This window comes from Piliocolobus tephrosceles, chromosome 14 (genome assembly GCF_002776525.5).
Source record: "Piliocolobus tephrosceles isolate RC106 chromosome 14, ASM277652v3, whole genome shotgun sequence".
Classification (NCBI taxonomy): Eukaryota; Metazoa; Chordata; class Mammalia; order Primates; family Cercopithecidae; genus Piliocolobus; species Piliocolobus tephrosceles.
The window spans coordinates 1,459,446-1,476,151 of record NC_045447.1 but is presented as its reverse complement, the minus strand read 5'-3'; the positions used below and the strand labels follow the sequence as shown (position 1 = coordinate 1,476,151).

Sequence of the window (16,706 nt, the reverse complement as noted above, 5' to 3'; positions counted from 1 at the left end):
TTCTAAGGAAGGAAGCGGCCCGGGCCGGGAACTGCGCGCCAGAACCGCCTGCGCATGCGCCGGCCGCGCGCGCCGCGCCCCATGGCCCTCGCGACGCCCTGTAGCCGCGCGCCCCTCGCGTCCCGTCGAGCCGGCGCCAAGATGGCGGCGCTGACGCCTGGAGAGCGGCCGCGCCGGAGGCCGCGGGGGCCGGAGCGGAGCAGCAGCCGCTGAGGTTCCCGAGTCGCCGCTCGAGGCTGCGCCCCGGTCTCTGACCGCGCCGGCTCCGGCCTCCGGGGGGACCGGGGCCGCCAGGACATGGTGCGAGTCGCACCCCTTCCCCGCCGCCGCTGAGCTCGCCGGCCGCGCCCGGGCTGGGACGTCCAAGCGGGAAGATGTTTTCCGCCCTGAAGAAGCTAGTGGGGTCGGAGCAGGCCCCGGGCCGGGACAAAAACATCCCCGCCGGGCTGCAGTCCATGAACCAGGCGTTGCAGAGGCGCTTCGCCAAGGGGGTGCAGTACAACAGTGAGTGCGGCGGGCCGGGGTGGGCGCGGGAGCGCCGTGAGGGTCTCCGAGCCCAGGGCCTGCCCGGAGCGCCGCGCGGTGGTGGCTGTCGGTCTCGCCTGCTCAACGGTTGTGGGGTGCGCTGGACTCGCCGGGCGCTCCGGGAGCTGGGGCGCGGGCCAGGGGACGCGAGGAGAGGCCGGACCGGGGCCGGGTCCTCGCGTCACCGGAGCCGGGGGTCGTTTCCCAGCCGCGTTCGCCTGCCGCATGTCGCTCCCGCCGCGCTGTGCCGTGGAGCGGGTCGGCGGCACCGGGATTGGCCGGGCTGCCCGGCCCGGGGGTGATTACATAACGCCAAGCAGGGCCCGCCGACCCGGGGCGCCGCGTCCCCGACGCTCCACGGTGGCCAGCCCCGGGCACCGCTCACCTGGAGGAGGTGCGGGGAGACCTGCCGGCCTTGGCGCTTTCAACGGGATTTTTCTTTGTTGACTTCCTACTGAGTTCGAAGGCAGAATATTAGCTACGCCACACATTCTCGTCTTTTTGTTTGTTTGCTTTTTTTACAGAAGCATTTGTAAGGGATGTATCTAGAAAAGCTCCAGAAGGCACGGGCTGACTTGAGATTGTAGGAGACAGCCCATTCCTCCTAAGGAGGAGTCATTTACGGACCTGAGCGCCTGGGACGCTCCATTCCTTTGTTATAAATTATGTAAATTGTCCTCGACCTCTTTTGAGTTGTTCCGTTTTGCAGGCTCTTTCCCAGTAGTTTTTAAACGCTTTTATGTGGTTCCCTGCTTTGACATTGTTTCCCTTTTAGCCATTTCTGTATGTTTCTATGAGATTTTAGGACGCTACACCTGTCCAGTTTTTTGGTCACTTTAAGGGGAGCCTGTTCGTCTCCCTGATATTTCTATGGTAATGTAGGATTTTAAGAACTGATGATCAGAAAGACTCTTGTGCAGGTTTAAAAACAAGTTCATGAGTTCTCCTGCCGTGTCCACGGAGATGGGCCGTAGTTCTTGGCCGTAGGGACTGGAGCTAGTCCAGGAGGACAGTGAAAATGTCGCCTTCCTTAGTCCCGGCCGCTGTCTGGCCTGTGAGCAAGAGGAAGCTGCAGACCACTTGGGCCGCCCTCACCCTGACACCTTCAGCAGTAAGCAAGATGAAACAGCTTCTTAAAGATAAGTCTGAGCATCTAGGTATGAAAGTTGGTGTCCGGGCCGGGCACGGTGGCTCATGCCTGTAATCCCAGCACTTTGGGAGGCCGAGGCGGGCGGATAACGAGGTCAGGAGTTCGAGACCAGCTTAGCCGACATAGTGAAACCCCGTCTCTACTAAAAATAAAAAAAAAAAAAAAATTAAAAAAAATAAGTTGGTGTCCGAACTAGGGGCCGTATTGGCTTTTCTTATACTCTAGAGCATACGAAGACAAAGGAGATTTTGATGAAGTTCAAATTGGAGTCAGAGTGCTCATCGGAAAGAAAGCGCAGCTAACACGTTTAGGAACAGAAATGGATTATGTTGAAGACAAATTATCCATTGTGTTTGTGTTCAGTAACCCAAGCATCAAAGGAACTTGTGGCTGGGGAGAAGGCTTGACTATTTGCAATCTCAGGATTCCTCTGGCCGGAGCTCCCGGACTCCTGTGGGAAGCCTGGGGGCTCGCTGAAGAAGTCACGTGACTGGAACCTGCTTAGTGCTCTGCTGTCTGGTAAGGAAAATAAAGCGGCACATTTTGAATAAAAATAAAAGCTCATTTTAAATGTGTTATAATTGAAACTTTATATCTGGCATTCGGAGAAGAGAATATTGAGTTAAAATACTGAGTTTATGCAAGTCTTTCGACTTTGCATTTGGATCCTTTATTTAATTTTATTGCTTATAGTATTGGCTAAGCTCAGTATTAGTCCCTGGGAAATTAGGCCTGGACCCGGAAACTGTTCACCTTCTGAAAAGGCTCCCCAAGGGTCCTGGGCGAGGTCCACCTTACGCACGAGGACCACCCCTGCGTGGTCCTGGGCGAGTGTGACTAAAAAGGGCAATGGGGTCCTTCCAGACCCCAGTCTCCAGTACTTGGAGAACAGGTTATGATCCCCTAGAATGAATGAAAGGTGGTGAGACTGAGAGAAATTTGGATTTATACCTAAATTACATTTTAGATGTCATCTTTATAGTTGAATAACATGCAGTTTTAAAACTTTTGAATTTCTGTGTTAGAATAGAAAGTTTCTAGTATTTCTTTTCTTCCCTTTTTTTTTTTGAGATGGAGTCTCGCTCTGTTGCCCAGGCTGGAGTGCAGTGGCGCAATCTTGGCTCACTGCAAGCTCTCCCTCCCGGTTCACGCCATTCTCCTGCCTCAGCCTTCTGAGTAGGTGGGACTACAGGTGCCCACCACCACGCCCGGCTAATTTTTTGTATTTTTAGTAGAGACGGGGTTTCACCGTGTTAGCCAGGATGGTCTCGATCTCCTGACCTCCTGACCTCGTGATCCTCCCGCCTCGGCCTCCCAAAGTTCTGGGATTATAGGTGTGAGTCACTGTGCCTGGCCTTCTAGTATTTATTTTCTCAAATATTTTACAGAGGGTAACAGACCAGCAGTGTGAGCAAGACAGAGTTGAGGGTTTTGGGGGTGAGCGTTTCCAGGAACTGCTGCCGGTTTCCAGGAGTCTGGGCCCTCCTCCTGGGCCCTGCATTTGCTCAGAGTCACTAGCGGCCCGGCAGAGGCCCAGGACACCCATCGGTTTTAGAATGAAAATGCGAATGAGACATTGGGCTATAGTTGATTAAAAAAAAAAAAAGTCAAACTCTGTCAAATATTTGAAGAGATTTGTTTTTGAGCCGTATATGAGTGACCATGGCCCAAGACACAGCCCTCAGGCGACTCTGAGGACATGTGCCCACGTTGGAGGGCACAGCCTGGTTTTATACATTTTAGATGTGAGACATTAATCAAATACATTTAAGACATTTAAGATATACATTGATTTGGTCCACAAAGGTGGGACAACTTGAAGTGGGAGCTTCCGGGTCAGAGGTAGGTTTATAAAAAATTTTTTTTGCCAGGTGCAATGGCTCATGCCTGTAATTTCAGCACATTGGGAGGCCGAGGCAGGTGGACTACCTGAGGTCAGGAGTTCAAGACCAGCCTGGCCAACATGTCGAAACCGCGTCTCTACTAAAACCATAAAAATTAACCGGGTGTGATGGTGGGTGCCTGTAATCCCAGCTTCTCAGGAGGCTGAGGCGGGAGAATCACTTACTTGAGCCCAAGAGGCGGAGGTTATAGCAAGCTGAGATTGCACCACGGCACTCCAGTCTGGGTGACAGAGTCAGACCCTGTCTCAAAAAAAAAAAAATTTGCACCGCCACACCCAGCTAATTTTGGTATTTTTCAGAGAGACAGGGTTTCACCACGTTGCCCAGCTGGGCTCAAACCCCTCTGCTCAAGCAATCTGAACCCCCGGACTCCCAAAGTGCTGGGATTACAAGTGTGAGCCACTGCGCCCGGCCAGATTATGTTTCTTATCAGACTTACAGTCAGCGTTGATGTTAAATGCTGGTGAGCTTTTCCTGAATTCTAGAAGGGAAGAGTTCATAATGAGGCATGTCTGACTCCCCTCTTCCCATAATGGCCTGAACCAGTCTTTCAGATGAAATTTGGACGGCCCTGGCCTAGAAGAGGAAGTCCATTCAGATGGTTGGCAGGCCTTGGGATTTTAATTTTGGTTTACACAATTTTGAAATTATTTGCATATAAAATTATTTGGAAAATTATTTGAAATTATTTGGAAGAAAGATTGTTGCCTGAATTGGTCTGTCCCTTTCTACTGTGATTGGACACAAAATATCAGCTTATTTGGTGCCAAATTTTTCTGTGGCGTTGCTCCTGAGTGACCATTATTGCGCAGCTCTGATACCGGCCGGGCCTAGGAGCTCGAAAGCCAGAGTCCTCCCCAAGTAGACATTGGTGCGAATTTAGAAATGGGACTTAGCAGGCCGAGCGCGGTGGCTCACACCTGTAATCCCAGCACTTTGGGAGGCTGAGGCAGGTGGATTACATGAAGTCAGGAGTTCAAGACCAGCCTGGCCAACATGGTGAAACTCATCTCTACTAAAAATGCAAAATTAGCCGGGCGTGGTGGCGCATGCCTATAATCTCCAGCTACTCGGGAGACTGAGGCAGGAGAATCTCTTGAACCCGGGAGGCGGAGGTTGCCGCTAGCGAAGATGGCACCACTGCACTCCGGCCTGGGCGACAGAGTGAGACTTCGTCTTAAAAAACAAAAAGAAAAAAAGTAAAGTTTATATGAATATCCAGTCAAAACCAACAAGGAAGGTATTACCCTTGAAATGTTATCTATATGAATTTCCAAGGAGACCACAGGACTGTAGACAGTCTTGGAATGTCCTCAGAAGGCTCTGTCATTGATCAGGTAACAGAGTAAAAACCCCAGCATCCTTTCCTTCAAATGGGAGTAGGAAAGACAGAGGGACAGAAGCTGTTCAAACTTTGTCTTCTTGTGGCTTGTGGTCACCTCTGCGTCCTCAGAAGCTGCCTCGCCCTCCAAAGCCTTCCTGGCTTCTGCCACTACCTCATCCTCCAAAGCCTCCTCTAGCTCCATCACAACCCCCAAAGCCACCTTTGCCCTTAGGTTTGGCCTAGTCCAAGTTACTTTGCTTCCCTCAATTTCACCGTCTTCCGTGGCCTCCTTGGAAGCTTTGGCATCCTCCTCACTGTTGACATTTATAGAGCCAAAGCCTTTGGGGCATCCGGTTTCCTAGTTGGTGACTACCCTTGCCCAACAAAGCTGTCGAATGACTGAAGTCTCTTCAGTGGTGTCGTCAGACCTTTGACAGACAGTTTTAGACGGCCGGCTTCTGGGAATAGGTGATCCTTGCAACTCCAGCCTGTTTGCTCTGCCCCCAATTTCCCTTTTATTATAGGAATTTAAAGCTGCTTTATCATCTTCAAATGAAGCAAACTCTGTCAATTCATGCACACCCTTTAGATTTGCCTTTTTGGTTCTGAGGCATTTTCATAAAAGCTGCCTTCTCAGATACTTCCTGAAGAGTGTCTTCTGTTGCACTGTAGGAGAGGTTGCTTAAACCAGAGTTTTTTTTTTTTTTGAGACGGAGTTTCGCTCTGTCGCCCAGGCTGGAGTGCAGTGGCCGGATCTCAGCTCACTGCAAGCTCCGCCTCCCGGGTTTATGCCATTCTCCTGCCTCAGCCTCCCGAGTAGCTGGGCCTACAGGTGCCCGCCACCTCGGCTAGTTTTTTGTATTTTTTAGTAGAGACAGGGTTTCACCGTGTTAGCCAGGATGGTCTCGATCTCTTGACCTCGTGATCCGCCCGTCTCGGCCTCCCAAAGTGCTGAGATTACAGGCTTGAGCCACCGCACCCGGCCCTAAACCAGAGTTTTTGATTCACCACTCCAAGTGCTGTTATTTCCATCACTGTAGAGTCTCGCTTCTGACCTTTCTCTCCATCACAGCGCAGGGAAATAGATCGGCCATCAATCTCTGTTCCCTGTGTTTCTTCAGAAGTTTTCTCTGCATCACCTTCTGTCTTAACCTCCATATAAGCAGTCCCTTTACACTTCCCATCCTTGCTAACTAATCTGATCTCCACAGCATCTTCAAACACTTCTTTTTTTTTTTGAGATGGAGTCTCGCTCTGTCGCCCAGGCTGCAGTGCAGTGGCGCGATCTCGGCTCCGCCTTCCGGGTTCACGCCATTCTCCTGCCTCAGCCTCCTGAGTAGCTGGGACTACAGGCGCCTGCCACCACGCCCAGCTAATTTTTTGTGTTTTTAGTAGAGACGGGGTTTCACCATGTTGGCCAGGCTGGTCTCAAATTCCTGACCTTGTGATCCGCCCACTTCGGCCTCCCAAAGTGCTGGGATTCCAGGTGTGAGCCACTGGGCCTGGCCCGTGGATACTAGTTTCTAACTCAGGACAGACTTGTTAAAGTGGAGGTTTCCAACAGAGATTGAAAGGTGCTCCAGCCTGGCCACATGGTGAAATCCCGTCTCTACTAAAAATACAAAAAGTAGCCAGGTGGTAGTGGTAACCACCTGTAATCCCAGCTACTCGGGAGGCTAAGGCAGGAGAATCACTTGAGCCTGGGAGGTGAAGGTTGTGGTGAGCTGAGATCGTGCCGCTGCACCCCAACCGGGGCGAGTGAGACCCAGCCTAAAAAAAAAAAAAAAAAAAAAAAAAAAGACGCGGTTGATTCTATGCTTTGCACTTTCCACTTTCTGTTTCTTGGCTTCAGAAGCTGCTGTTTGGTCATTTCCTTCATTTTCCAGGTGCTTCTTTGACAGACACTTCCTTCTCTTCGTCATCTTCATCACTTCATCCAATTCATCATCGTCACCCTCGTCCTTGTCCTCATCGTCCTCTTCGTCTTCATTCTCAGCCATCCTCCTGGCTTTCACAGGAACAGCTTTCATAGAAGCTTTTCTTTCCTTTGGCTGCTGCTGTCTCCATAACTGCTGCTTCAGAGCCATCTTCCTCAGCATCATCCTCATCGTCCTCGTTGTCATCCCCTGAGGCAGGGGCACCCGCTGCTGCCTTCATCACTGCTGGTTCAGAGTCATCCTCCTCCTCATCGCTGTCTTCCTTGGTGTTCTTGCTGTTCTTTGCCCCCTCGGCTGGGCACCCCTTCTTGCCAGGAGCTGCTGCCAATGTTTTGCCTGGTATGGCTTCCTTCTTGCCAGGTGTGGCGACTGCTCTGCCTGGAGTGACAGTTGCTTTCTTGGTGGGTGTGGCACCTGCAGCCTTTTTGTTGGGGAAACTGCCACCTTCTTGGCTGGGGTTGCAGCAGTCTTCTTGCCTTTCTCCTGAGGTGTGACAGTCTCTTCTCCACAGCCATCATCTTCTTCATCTTCTGACATTTCCTCATCTTCACTTCCTCCTCCTGCCTCCTTTGGGGAAGCAGCCATTTTCTTGAGGTCACCTTGGTTTTTACCTGCCTCGCCACCAAGTAGTCTGAAGCGGCTGAGGATAGGAAATCTTTGCAGGGTGCAGAGTGGGAGAGAAGGAGGGCATGGCTGATACCAGCTGCAGCACAGGCTGTCAGGGTGGGGAGGCGGCCGGGCCCTTGTAGTGGGCACCGTAGGAGATGTGCTGGCACCGTGAGTGGGCCTGCTTAGGAGTTAAACCTTCGTGCATCTGAGATAAATCATAAGCTCCTCTTGGTATGGAAATGTAAGAAAATGATTCCATATTTTGCAGGAAAGTGAAGGAGTCAAATTGAATCAGGGTAAGAAGGGCTCAGGGCCTCAAATCGAGCTCTGTGTTTTCTGCATGGTATTTTCTAAAAGAGGCTTAGGACAGAGATCGTGCTTACATCCCGTTTAGTAAAAGAGGAGGTTCACCATGAGGTTAAGTACAGGGCTTCTTAGCGTTTCTTAGATGAATCCTAAAGGTTTTCCGGGTGAATCACTTAGTCAGCTTATTCCAGCCAACATTTAAGATTCTGAAATTATGCAGAAAAAAAAAGAAAACAAAACCCAAGATCAAGGGACCAGCAGGAGAAAAAAAAGATTCTGAAGTTGATTTGATTTTTTTTTTTTTTTTTGGATATAGGGCCTTGCCCTTTCACCCGAACTGGAGTGCAGTGGCACAGTCTTGACACACTGCAGCCTTCACCCCCCTGGCTCAAGCAATCCTGGCACCTCAGCCTCCTGAGTAGCTGGGACTACAGGTGCACATGACCATGCCTGGCTGAGTTTTGTAATTTTTGTACAGACAGTGTTTCACCACGTTGCCCAGGCTGGTCTCAAACTCCTGGGCCCAAGTGATCCACCTGCCTTGGCCTCCCAGAGTGCTGGAATGACAAGAGAGAGCCACTTGAACCAGCCTAACTTTTTTTTTTTTTTTTTTGAGACGGAGTCTCACTCTGTGGCCCAGGCTGGAGTGCGGTGGCCGGATCTCAGCTCACTGCAAGCTCCGCCTCCCGGGTTCACGCCATTCTCCTGCCTCAGCCTCCCGAGTAGCTGGGACTACAGGCGCCCGCCACCACGCCTGGCTAATTTTTTTGTATTTTTAGTAGAGACGGGGTTTCACCATGTTAATCAGGATGGTCTCGATCGCCTGACCTCATGATCCGCCCACCTCAGCCTCCCAAAGTGCTGGGATTACAGGTGTGAACCACCGCGCCCGACCCAGCCTAACTTTTTAACTTAAAAGTAGAGGTTAAGCTGGGCATGGTTCCTCACTCCTGTAATCCCAGCACTTTGGGAGGCCGAGGTGGGTGGATCACTTGAGGTCAGGAGTCTGAGACCAGTCTGGCTAACATGGCAAAACCCTATCTCTACTAAAAATAACAGAAATTAGCTGGGTGTGGTGAGCACATGCCTGTAATCCCACCTGCTCGGGAGCCTGAGGCAGGAAAATTGCTGGAGCCTGGGAGGTGGACGTTGCAGTGAGCCAAGATTGCGCCACTGCACTCCAGCCTGGGTGACAGTGAGACTCCATCTCGAAAAAAAAAAAAGGGGGGGGGGTTAATTTTTTAAAAATAATTAAGCCAGACTGTTTTACTTGTTTTATTTCTGATGTTGCAGGATTTCTTGTAATTAGCTTTTTTAAAAAAGAGTTTGTGGCTATATAGTAGGTGTGTATGTGGGTAATTAGCTTTTAAAAGGAGTAAATTTCATTTCAAGGGAGAGAAAAGACACTTCATTCTCAAAATCTGAAGATAATAGAAAACAAATGTATGTTAAAATTCATAAAGACGTAAAAGGAAGCAACCTTAAGACTAGTCAAGACTGATGCCCATAATATGTACAATTATTATGTCAATTATAAATTGAACATTAATAGAAAAAACCATGAGTAGACAATTTGAAAAAGAAACAAAGAGAATGAAAACCCCTAGAAATGAAAAACATAGTCATTAACAGTTAAATCAGTCAGCAGACAGGAGAAGCAGCACTAACCCAGCTGAAGAGAGGAGTAGTGTCGGGAGGAGATGTACGGCCCAGGGAGGAGGCGACGCCAACCCATGTCCTGTACAAGTTCCAGGAGAAGAGAGCAGGAAAGGAGAAAGGGAAAACTGAGGATTTTCCAGAGTTCATGAAATACAGGAAACTCCCAAGAAGTCCAGAGTTTAAAAAACATCCACAGCTAGATACATCATTGGACATTTTCAAAACATTAAAAAGTAAACATCTTAGATGCAACCAGAACAAAAAGACTTCCCTGAGAGGAACATGTGCTGAACTGGTGACCAGCTCACAGCAAACCTGTGGCTGAGGGGGACCGACGCGGGCTGTGGGGGGGCCGACGTGGGCTGAGGTCTCTGCCTGATGAGCACTTCAGAGCAACGTGACTGGCTCCATTTCAGCCGAAGCTTGAGGCTCACTGTGCAAAGGCTCTTGTAGAAATAAATACTGAAGGTTGTTATTCAGAGAGGTGGAGTTGAGCTTGACAGGAGTGGGATTCAAAAAGCAGAGAGGGCTGGGTGCTGGCTCACACTTCTAATCCCAGCACTGTGGGAGGCCGAGGCAGGTGAATCACTTGAGGTCAGGAGTTTGAGTCCAGCCTGGCCAACGTGATGAAACCCTGTCTCTACTGAAAATACAAAACTTAGCTGGGTGTGAGGGCAGGCACCTGTAATCCCAGCTACTCAGGAGGCTGATGCACAAGAATCGCTTGAACCCAGGAGGTAGAAGTTGGAATGAGCTGAGATTGTGCCACTGCACTCCAGCCTGGGCAACAGAGCAAGACTCCATCTCAAAAAAAAAAGTAAACAAAGAAACTGGTAAATATGTGGTGAAAGTGAAATAAGCTTTGGTGGGCCAGGTGTGGTGGCTAACACCTATAATCCCAACACTTTGGGAGGCTGAGGCAGGTGGATCACGAGGTCAGGAGTTCAAGACCAGCCTGGCCAACATAGTGAGACCCTATCTCTACTAAAAAAATTACAAAAATTAGCCGGGCGTGGTGGCGTGTACCTGTAGGCTCAGGTAATTGAGAGGCTGAGACAGGAGAATCGCTTGAACCCGGGAGGTGGAGGTTGCAGTGAGCCGAGATTGCATCACTGCACTCCACCTTGGGTAACAGAGTGAGACTTCATCTCAAAAGAAAAGAAAAGCAGCGTTGGTTATGTTAAATCAGTGGTGATCATGATTTATATAGGGAATAGAAAAGAAGAAACTACCAGAAGTAACACAGCCCAGGGTGAAGCTGGACAGTCAAGGCATTGAGATCTCTGTATTATTATTATTAAGAAAGGAAAGAGATGTGTTAACTTCAGACTTTATTGCAGCAGATGGAGTGTTGAAAATTTAAGGTTACCATTCAAAGTGTAGAAACAGGTTGCAAATCTTCCAAATAAATACCAGGCAGAAAGAATACTTTCTGAAAACCACCTTTTCCTGCTTTAATCAAAGGCATAGAAGGCTGGGGGAGGTGCGAGTGAACCAGAGCAGGAACTAAAAATCATAAAATAACATGGCAGTAGCAGTTGTCAGTAAACAGAACTCACCAGCTTGAAAGAATGTGAGATTCGAGGGATTTTTTTCTTTAATTTGGTTATGTAGTGTATAAGAGACACATCCAAAACAATGGTTTTGAAAGGTTGAAAGTTAGGAGTTGGAAACAAGACACTAGGTAAAACATTAACCATAAGAAAGCCGCTCTAGCTATAGTCCTACCTGCCGCAGCTACAGTGATGCTATGCAGAATATACTTCAAGATGAAAGAGAACAGGTGGAAATGTGAAGGGTTACTGCAGACTCAGAGAAATTCTCTGGACCTAAAGGCTCAAGGAACATAGATTAATGTGGACCATCCTCACTGGTGCCATGGCTTATACCTGTAATCCCAGCATTTTGGGAGGCTGAGGCAGGAGGATTGCTTGAGCCCAGGAGGTCAAGACCAGCTTGGACAAAAAGCAAGACCCCGTCTCTCTAAGAAAAACATAGTTAAAAAAAACTAGGCCTGGCACGGTGACTGACACCTGTAATCCTAGCACTTTGGGAGGGCAAGGCAGGCAGATTGCCTGAGCTCAGGAGTTCGAGACCAGCCCGGGCAACATGGTGACTCCCCGTCTGTACTAAAATACAAAAAATTAGGCATGACAGCATGTGCCTGTAGTCCCAGCTACTTAGGAGGCTGAGGCGGGAGAATCACTTGAATCCAGGAGGTGGAGGTTGCAGAGAGCCAAGATCACACCACTGCACTCCAGCCTGTGTGACAGAGTGAGATTCCGTCTTCAAAAAAAAAAAGAAAAAAAAACTAACTGGCAAGTGTCTGTAGTCCGGGCTACTTGGGAGGCTAAGGTGGGAGGATCACTTGAGCCCAGGAGATTGAGGCTGCAGTGAGCTAGGATCGTGCCACTGGTCTGGCTCTAGCCTGGGTGACAGCTAGACCCTGTTTGTAAAAACAATACTTTTTTGTTTTTTGAGACAGAGTCTTGCTCTCTTGCCCAGGCTGGCATGCAGTGTCGTAATCTCAGCTCACTGCAACCTCCACCTCCTGGGGTTAAGCAGTTCTCCTGTCTCAGCCTCCTGAGTAGCTGGGATTACAGGTGCCCACCACCATGCCCGGGTAATTTTGTATTTTTAGTAGAGACAGGGTTTCTCCATGTTGGCCAGGCTGGTCTGGAACTCCTGACGTCAGGTGATCGCCCGCCTCGGCCTCCCAAAGTGCTGGGATTAGAGGCGTGAGTCACCGTGCCTGGCCAATTTTTGAAATAGCAAATTTTTTTTTTGAAAAGCAAGTAATTTTTGAAAAGCAAAAATCAAAGGAAGGTTTAAAAACTAAAGGGAAAATCTCGCAGCAAAATGACAGGTAATGATATGAAAAAAAAAATAGAGGCTGAGTGTGAGTGTTGCAGTATTCAAATAATACAAATTACGAAAAGAGAAAAATATCAATGGAAATTCAAGGAAAAGTGCGGCCAAGAAAGACGTCCTTCACTAGATGAATGGATAAACTCCGTGCATCCCGATGGTGGAAGATTATTTAGTCCTGAAAAGATGTTCTCAAGCCGTGGAGAGACCTGCAGGAGCCTTAAGTGCGTCTCGCTGAGCGAGAGAAACTATTCTGTGCGACCCTAACTCCGACGTTCTGGAGAAGCAAAACGGCCCAGATGCCTGGAATGAGTTCCGCACGTTCATGAGAGCAGGTTTCCGGCAGTGGCGTTGGGAGGCTTTGTTCACATGAATTTTTGCGCTTGTCTACCTTGTTCCTTACAAAGAGCATGTGCCAGTTTTACAAAATGAAGGGAGGGGATTTTCTGATGCGTAGGGTAGAGGAGCCAAGACTCCGGGACCCGGGGACGTGAGCGCGTTAATTCTGGCCGCGGGAAGACGGGCGGTCGGTGGGACGTCTCAGCTCTCCGCGTTGCTAACGCCCCACCCCCGGGAAAGACCGGAGACGGGACCACCGCATGTGGAAGCACGGGGAAGCACAGCCCGTGGGCCGCCGCTCAGGCCGTAGGCCTCGGGGCCACGGGACGGACGTGGATGGTGCCGCCGTTCTCTCGCGGGCCCAGTGAGGCTGTGCATGCGCGGCCCGGGCAGTCCCTGCGAGCCTGGGCTGCTGCTCATGTGGGGACAGCGGCCGCCAGGCTGAGCCCAGAGCTGTGGGCCGCGCCCAGGTTCCTGCCTCGGGACGGAGGAGGGAGGGCGCCGCTGCCGGTCTGGGGGGGGGGCGGGGACTGACTCCCTCCCGGCTGCGCTGAGCGCCTGCGGCTCCGCTTGGGCTGCTGTGCTCGCCACAGGCTGGGCTGCCGGGCTGGGGGAGCTGCGGGCGGCCTCTGTCTCCAAGTTCTCCGCGGGGGAGGGAGGGGAACAGGGTCCCGCCTTGCGCGGGGCGGGCTCGGCCGGGAGGAGCGCGGAGCCACCTGGCTGCCCCCGGCGTGTGCGGCCGCCACCGTGGCCCTAAGGGCTCCCGGGTCCCCTCTGGTGGCTTTGTCGCAGGGCGGCCGGCACATGAAATCTGGCCAGAGGTGTTGCAAGTTGGCACGTTTTGAGGTACCTAGAATGGGTGAGGAACTGAATAAGCTTCAGGGGAAAAGAAATGATTGTGGAAACAGGTGCCTTGAGGTAGGAGGAGGGAACTGGGCCGGGAGAGAGGAGCCGGGTGGGCCACAGGGACAGCCCAGGGCCCCTCGGAGCTTCGAGGCCGGGCGCCCTCTGTGTTGGGAGCGTGGGGTCCCCCTGACAGAAAACCTGGTGGGGAGTTGCGGGAGTGAGAGGAGCCTGCAGACCTGACCGAAGATGCGTGGAGCTGGCGGGAGACCTGAGACCAGGGGAAGTGGGAGGAGCCTGCAGACCTGCTCCTCGGTTTCCTCTGCTCCCCGCCACCCGGCTGCCTTCCCGACACCTTCCCTGGCTCTCCCCTCATGGAAACGCGGAGGACGGCCAGGGCTTCTGCTCTCCCCCGTGCCTGTGTGAGAAGCTCTCGGGGTCTGCCCAGGTCCGAGGGCAGCTGTCTCATTGCTGGCTGCTGCGTCCACACAGCTGGGTCATTCTCCATCCTGTTCTTCCAACACCTCCGCAGGCTGTTCTTAGTCCAGTCGGGTGCCAGGTCCATCCCCATCTCCACCCATTCTGAGCCACCTCCTGCCTTTGCTAACCTCGCACTCCCCTCCCAGCTGCCCTCCCTCCCCCGTCACATTTTCAAAACAAGCTGGGCGGTGGTCTCTCCAACCCAGTCTTGGAGCAAGGAGGCCCAGGCCCGGGGCTACCCGGCACACACATGTGCGTGAGCTGGGATGTAGGCCCCATGCTCTGCAGAATTGTGCGTTGAAGACACCAGGGCTGCAGAAAACTTGGTTAGGAGCAATCCGCGGAAGCCTGGGGTGCTGTGGAGAGCTCCGCAGGCGGCGGGCCCTGACCCTGAGGGTCCCCAGGGCTCCCAGGGGTGGGCTCTAGGGCAGAACCATGTCCTCCAAGTAGAAAGCCTGACCCCGGTTGTGGCTTCCAGCAGCCCAGGAGGACCCCCAGCTGCCCCTTGGGCCCCGGTCGCCATCCATGCTCTGTGTGCCACCAGGTGTCCTCCTGATGGGAGAGGTCGCCATGGTTCCCACCCATGGTCTTCCTCCCCTGCCTGCCGGTCTCCTGGGTCCGACTCTGGCAAGAAAGATAAAACAGGTGGCAGCAGAACCGGCTCTCTTTGTAGTTGCTCTTAGAGCTGCAACTTGGATTCAGTTCGTTTGATTTGCCTTTTCTTTTACTCTTCACGCCCCCAGTGAAGATAGTGATCCGGGGAGACAGGAACACGGGCAAGACAGCGCTGTGGCACCGCCTGCAGGGCCGGCCGTTCGTGGAGGAGTACATCCCCACGCAGGAGATCCAGGTCACCAGCATCCACTGGAGCTACAAGAGTGAGTGTGGCGGGCGCCTCGTGGGGTTCGGGCTCCAGGCCTCCACTTCCTTGGCCCTGGTTCCTGGGAGATGCGTTCCCCAGAGGGGGTCTCCCCAAAGAGTTCTTGTCTGTGAGGGACCCTGCTTGCTTGGAGGTCCCAGAGTGAACTCTGGGGGCTCTTTTGGGGTGGATCACCCTGCTGCCTGAGTGAGCTTCATGAAGCCCCGCTGAGCTGGGAGGCTCAGCTCAGGACGGCAGTGGCCGCAGGTGAGTGGGCACGTGGGCGCCTGGGGGACCAAAAAGGAGGTACCTTCCAAGGAGCACTCCCTGGCCTGTGCCCTCTTGGTGCACATGGTATTTTTTCTTGGGCCCAGCCCCACATCTTCTCTACCACCAGAAACAGTAATAAGACCTTTGAGCCTTGCCTCTGCGGAAAGTTGGTGTCACTAAAAGATTCAGTGAGGTGGGCTGGATGGTGGGATAGACCCCTCTCCAGGGTCTCAGTTGGGTGCTGGGGCCTGGGTAGATGCAGGAAGGTGGGGGAGGTGATAGCTGTGGTGGCTCCAAGGCTCGTGCTGTGGGAGGCAGAGCAGCTGCCCTGTGTGTTCAGAATCCTGACAGCAAAAAGCCTTGGGGCTGTTTTTTTGTTGGTTGGTTGGTCTGTTTTTTCTTTGTTTATTTTTGAGACAGAATCTCGCTCTGGTGCCCAGGCTGGAGTGCAGTGGTGAGATCTCGGCTCACTGGAACCAGGTTCAAGCAATTCTCTGCCTCAGCCTCCTGAGTAGCTGGGACAGGCGTCTGCCACCACACCGGGCTAAGTTTTTATATTTTTAGTAGAGACGGGTTTCACCATCTTGGCTAGGCTGGCCTTGAACTCTGACCATGTGATTTACCTGCCTTGGTTTCCCAAAGCGCTGGGATTACAGGCATGAGCCACCGCGCTTAGCCAGGGCTGTTTTAAATACCGTTCCTTTTCACTGTAAAAAAAATAAAACCTAGTGGTTTACTAGTGGGAGGCAAAGATGAGTTTCAGCTGCCACATGGTGACAGCTGATGCCTGGACTGCTGTGCAGAACAGCCGTGGAGTTGCTGGGCATCTACTGCTTTCTAGGGCCTGGGAGGGTGGTGCTGGGCTGACAGGACACAGAGCCCACAGGGCCGGCGCGCAGAGGCTCTACCTGCCACCGCACTCTCTTCCTGGTTTGGGTTGAGGCTGATGGCAGCGTTTATGCCCCTCTGTTCAGGCTATGTGGATGTGGTTGGTGTGCAAATGCCTGGTGGTGTGAGGGGCCTGGGTGTGCCTCTCCCCTCTGGTTCTCCCTTCCCCTTGGAATCCTTGGGTGGGCGGGAGGCTCCATCCATCGGCTGGGCCCAGACCCCAGCATGCCCCACAATAGGGCACAGTCGTGGGTGCTCAGGAGGAGCGGGCGGCACCAGCAGGCCCAGCCGTGATGGTGTAGCATGGGGCAGGCCTGGGGCCTGTCAGGTGGCTCCGAAGGGAGGGTCCGGCCTCCGCCCTCAGTGGTTACTTACATCCCACTCCCTCAAAGTGAACCAGAGGCCAGTCACTGGATGCAGAAACAGGGTCAGGAGAAGGTGACACAGGTGGGCCCGTTCATTCACACCCGTCAGCAGGAGCGCACCTGCTCTCATGGAGACTATGGGCAAAACAAAGACATCCACGCAGCCAGGAGGGTCACCTTCCAGTATGCTGAGGATCGGGGCCCCGGAGGGAGGGGGCCGTGCCCAGGATCGGGGCCCAGGAGGGAGAGGGCTGGGCCCAGGAGGGAGGGGGCTGTGCCCAGCATCAGGGCCGGGGAGGGAGGGGGCTGTGCCCAGGATTGGGGCCAGGGAGGTAGGGGGCCATGCCCAGGATCAGGGCCCAGGAGAGAGGGGCTGTGCC

At 52.5% G+C, this 16,706-nt stretch overlaps 1 protein-coding gene across 2 annotated transcripts in view; it reads left to right on the top strand.

Moving 5' to 3' along the window:
- The first annotated feature begins 83 nt into the window (after window positions 1–83).
- RABL6 (RAB, member RAS oncogene family like 6) overlaps window positions 84–16,706 on the top strand; it is a 36,813-nt gene continuing 20,190 nt past the window's right edge. Inside the window, exons 1-2 of one of the 2 annotated variants that reach the window (XM_023227560.1) lie at window positions 84–504; window positions 14,688–14,822. In XM_023227560.1, coding sequence (XP_023083328.1) covers window positions 375–504; window positions 14,688–14,822 — 265 coding nt within the window. In that variant the 5' untranslated portion in view covers window positions 84–374. The remainder of the gene's footprint in view (window positions 505–14,687; window positions 14,823–16,706) is intronic. The other variant, XM_023227561.2, reaches the window with a different exon arrangement.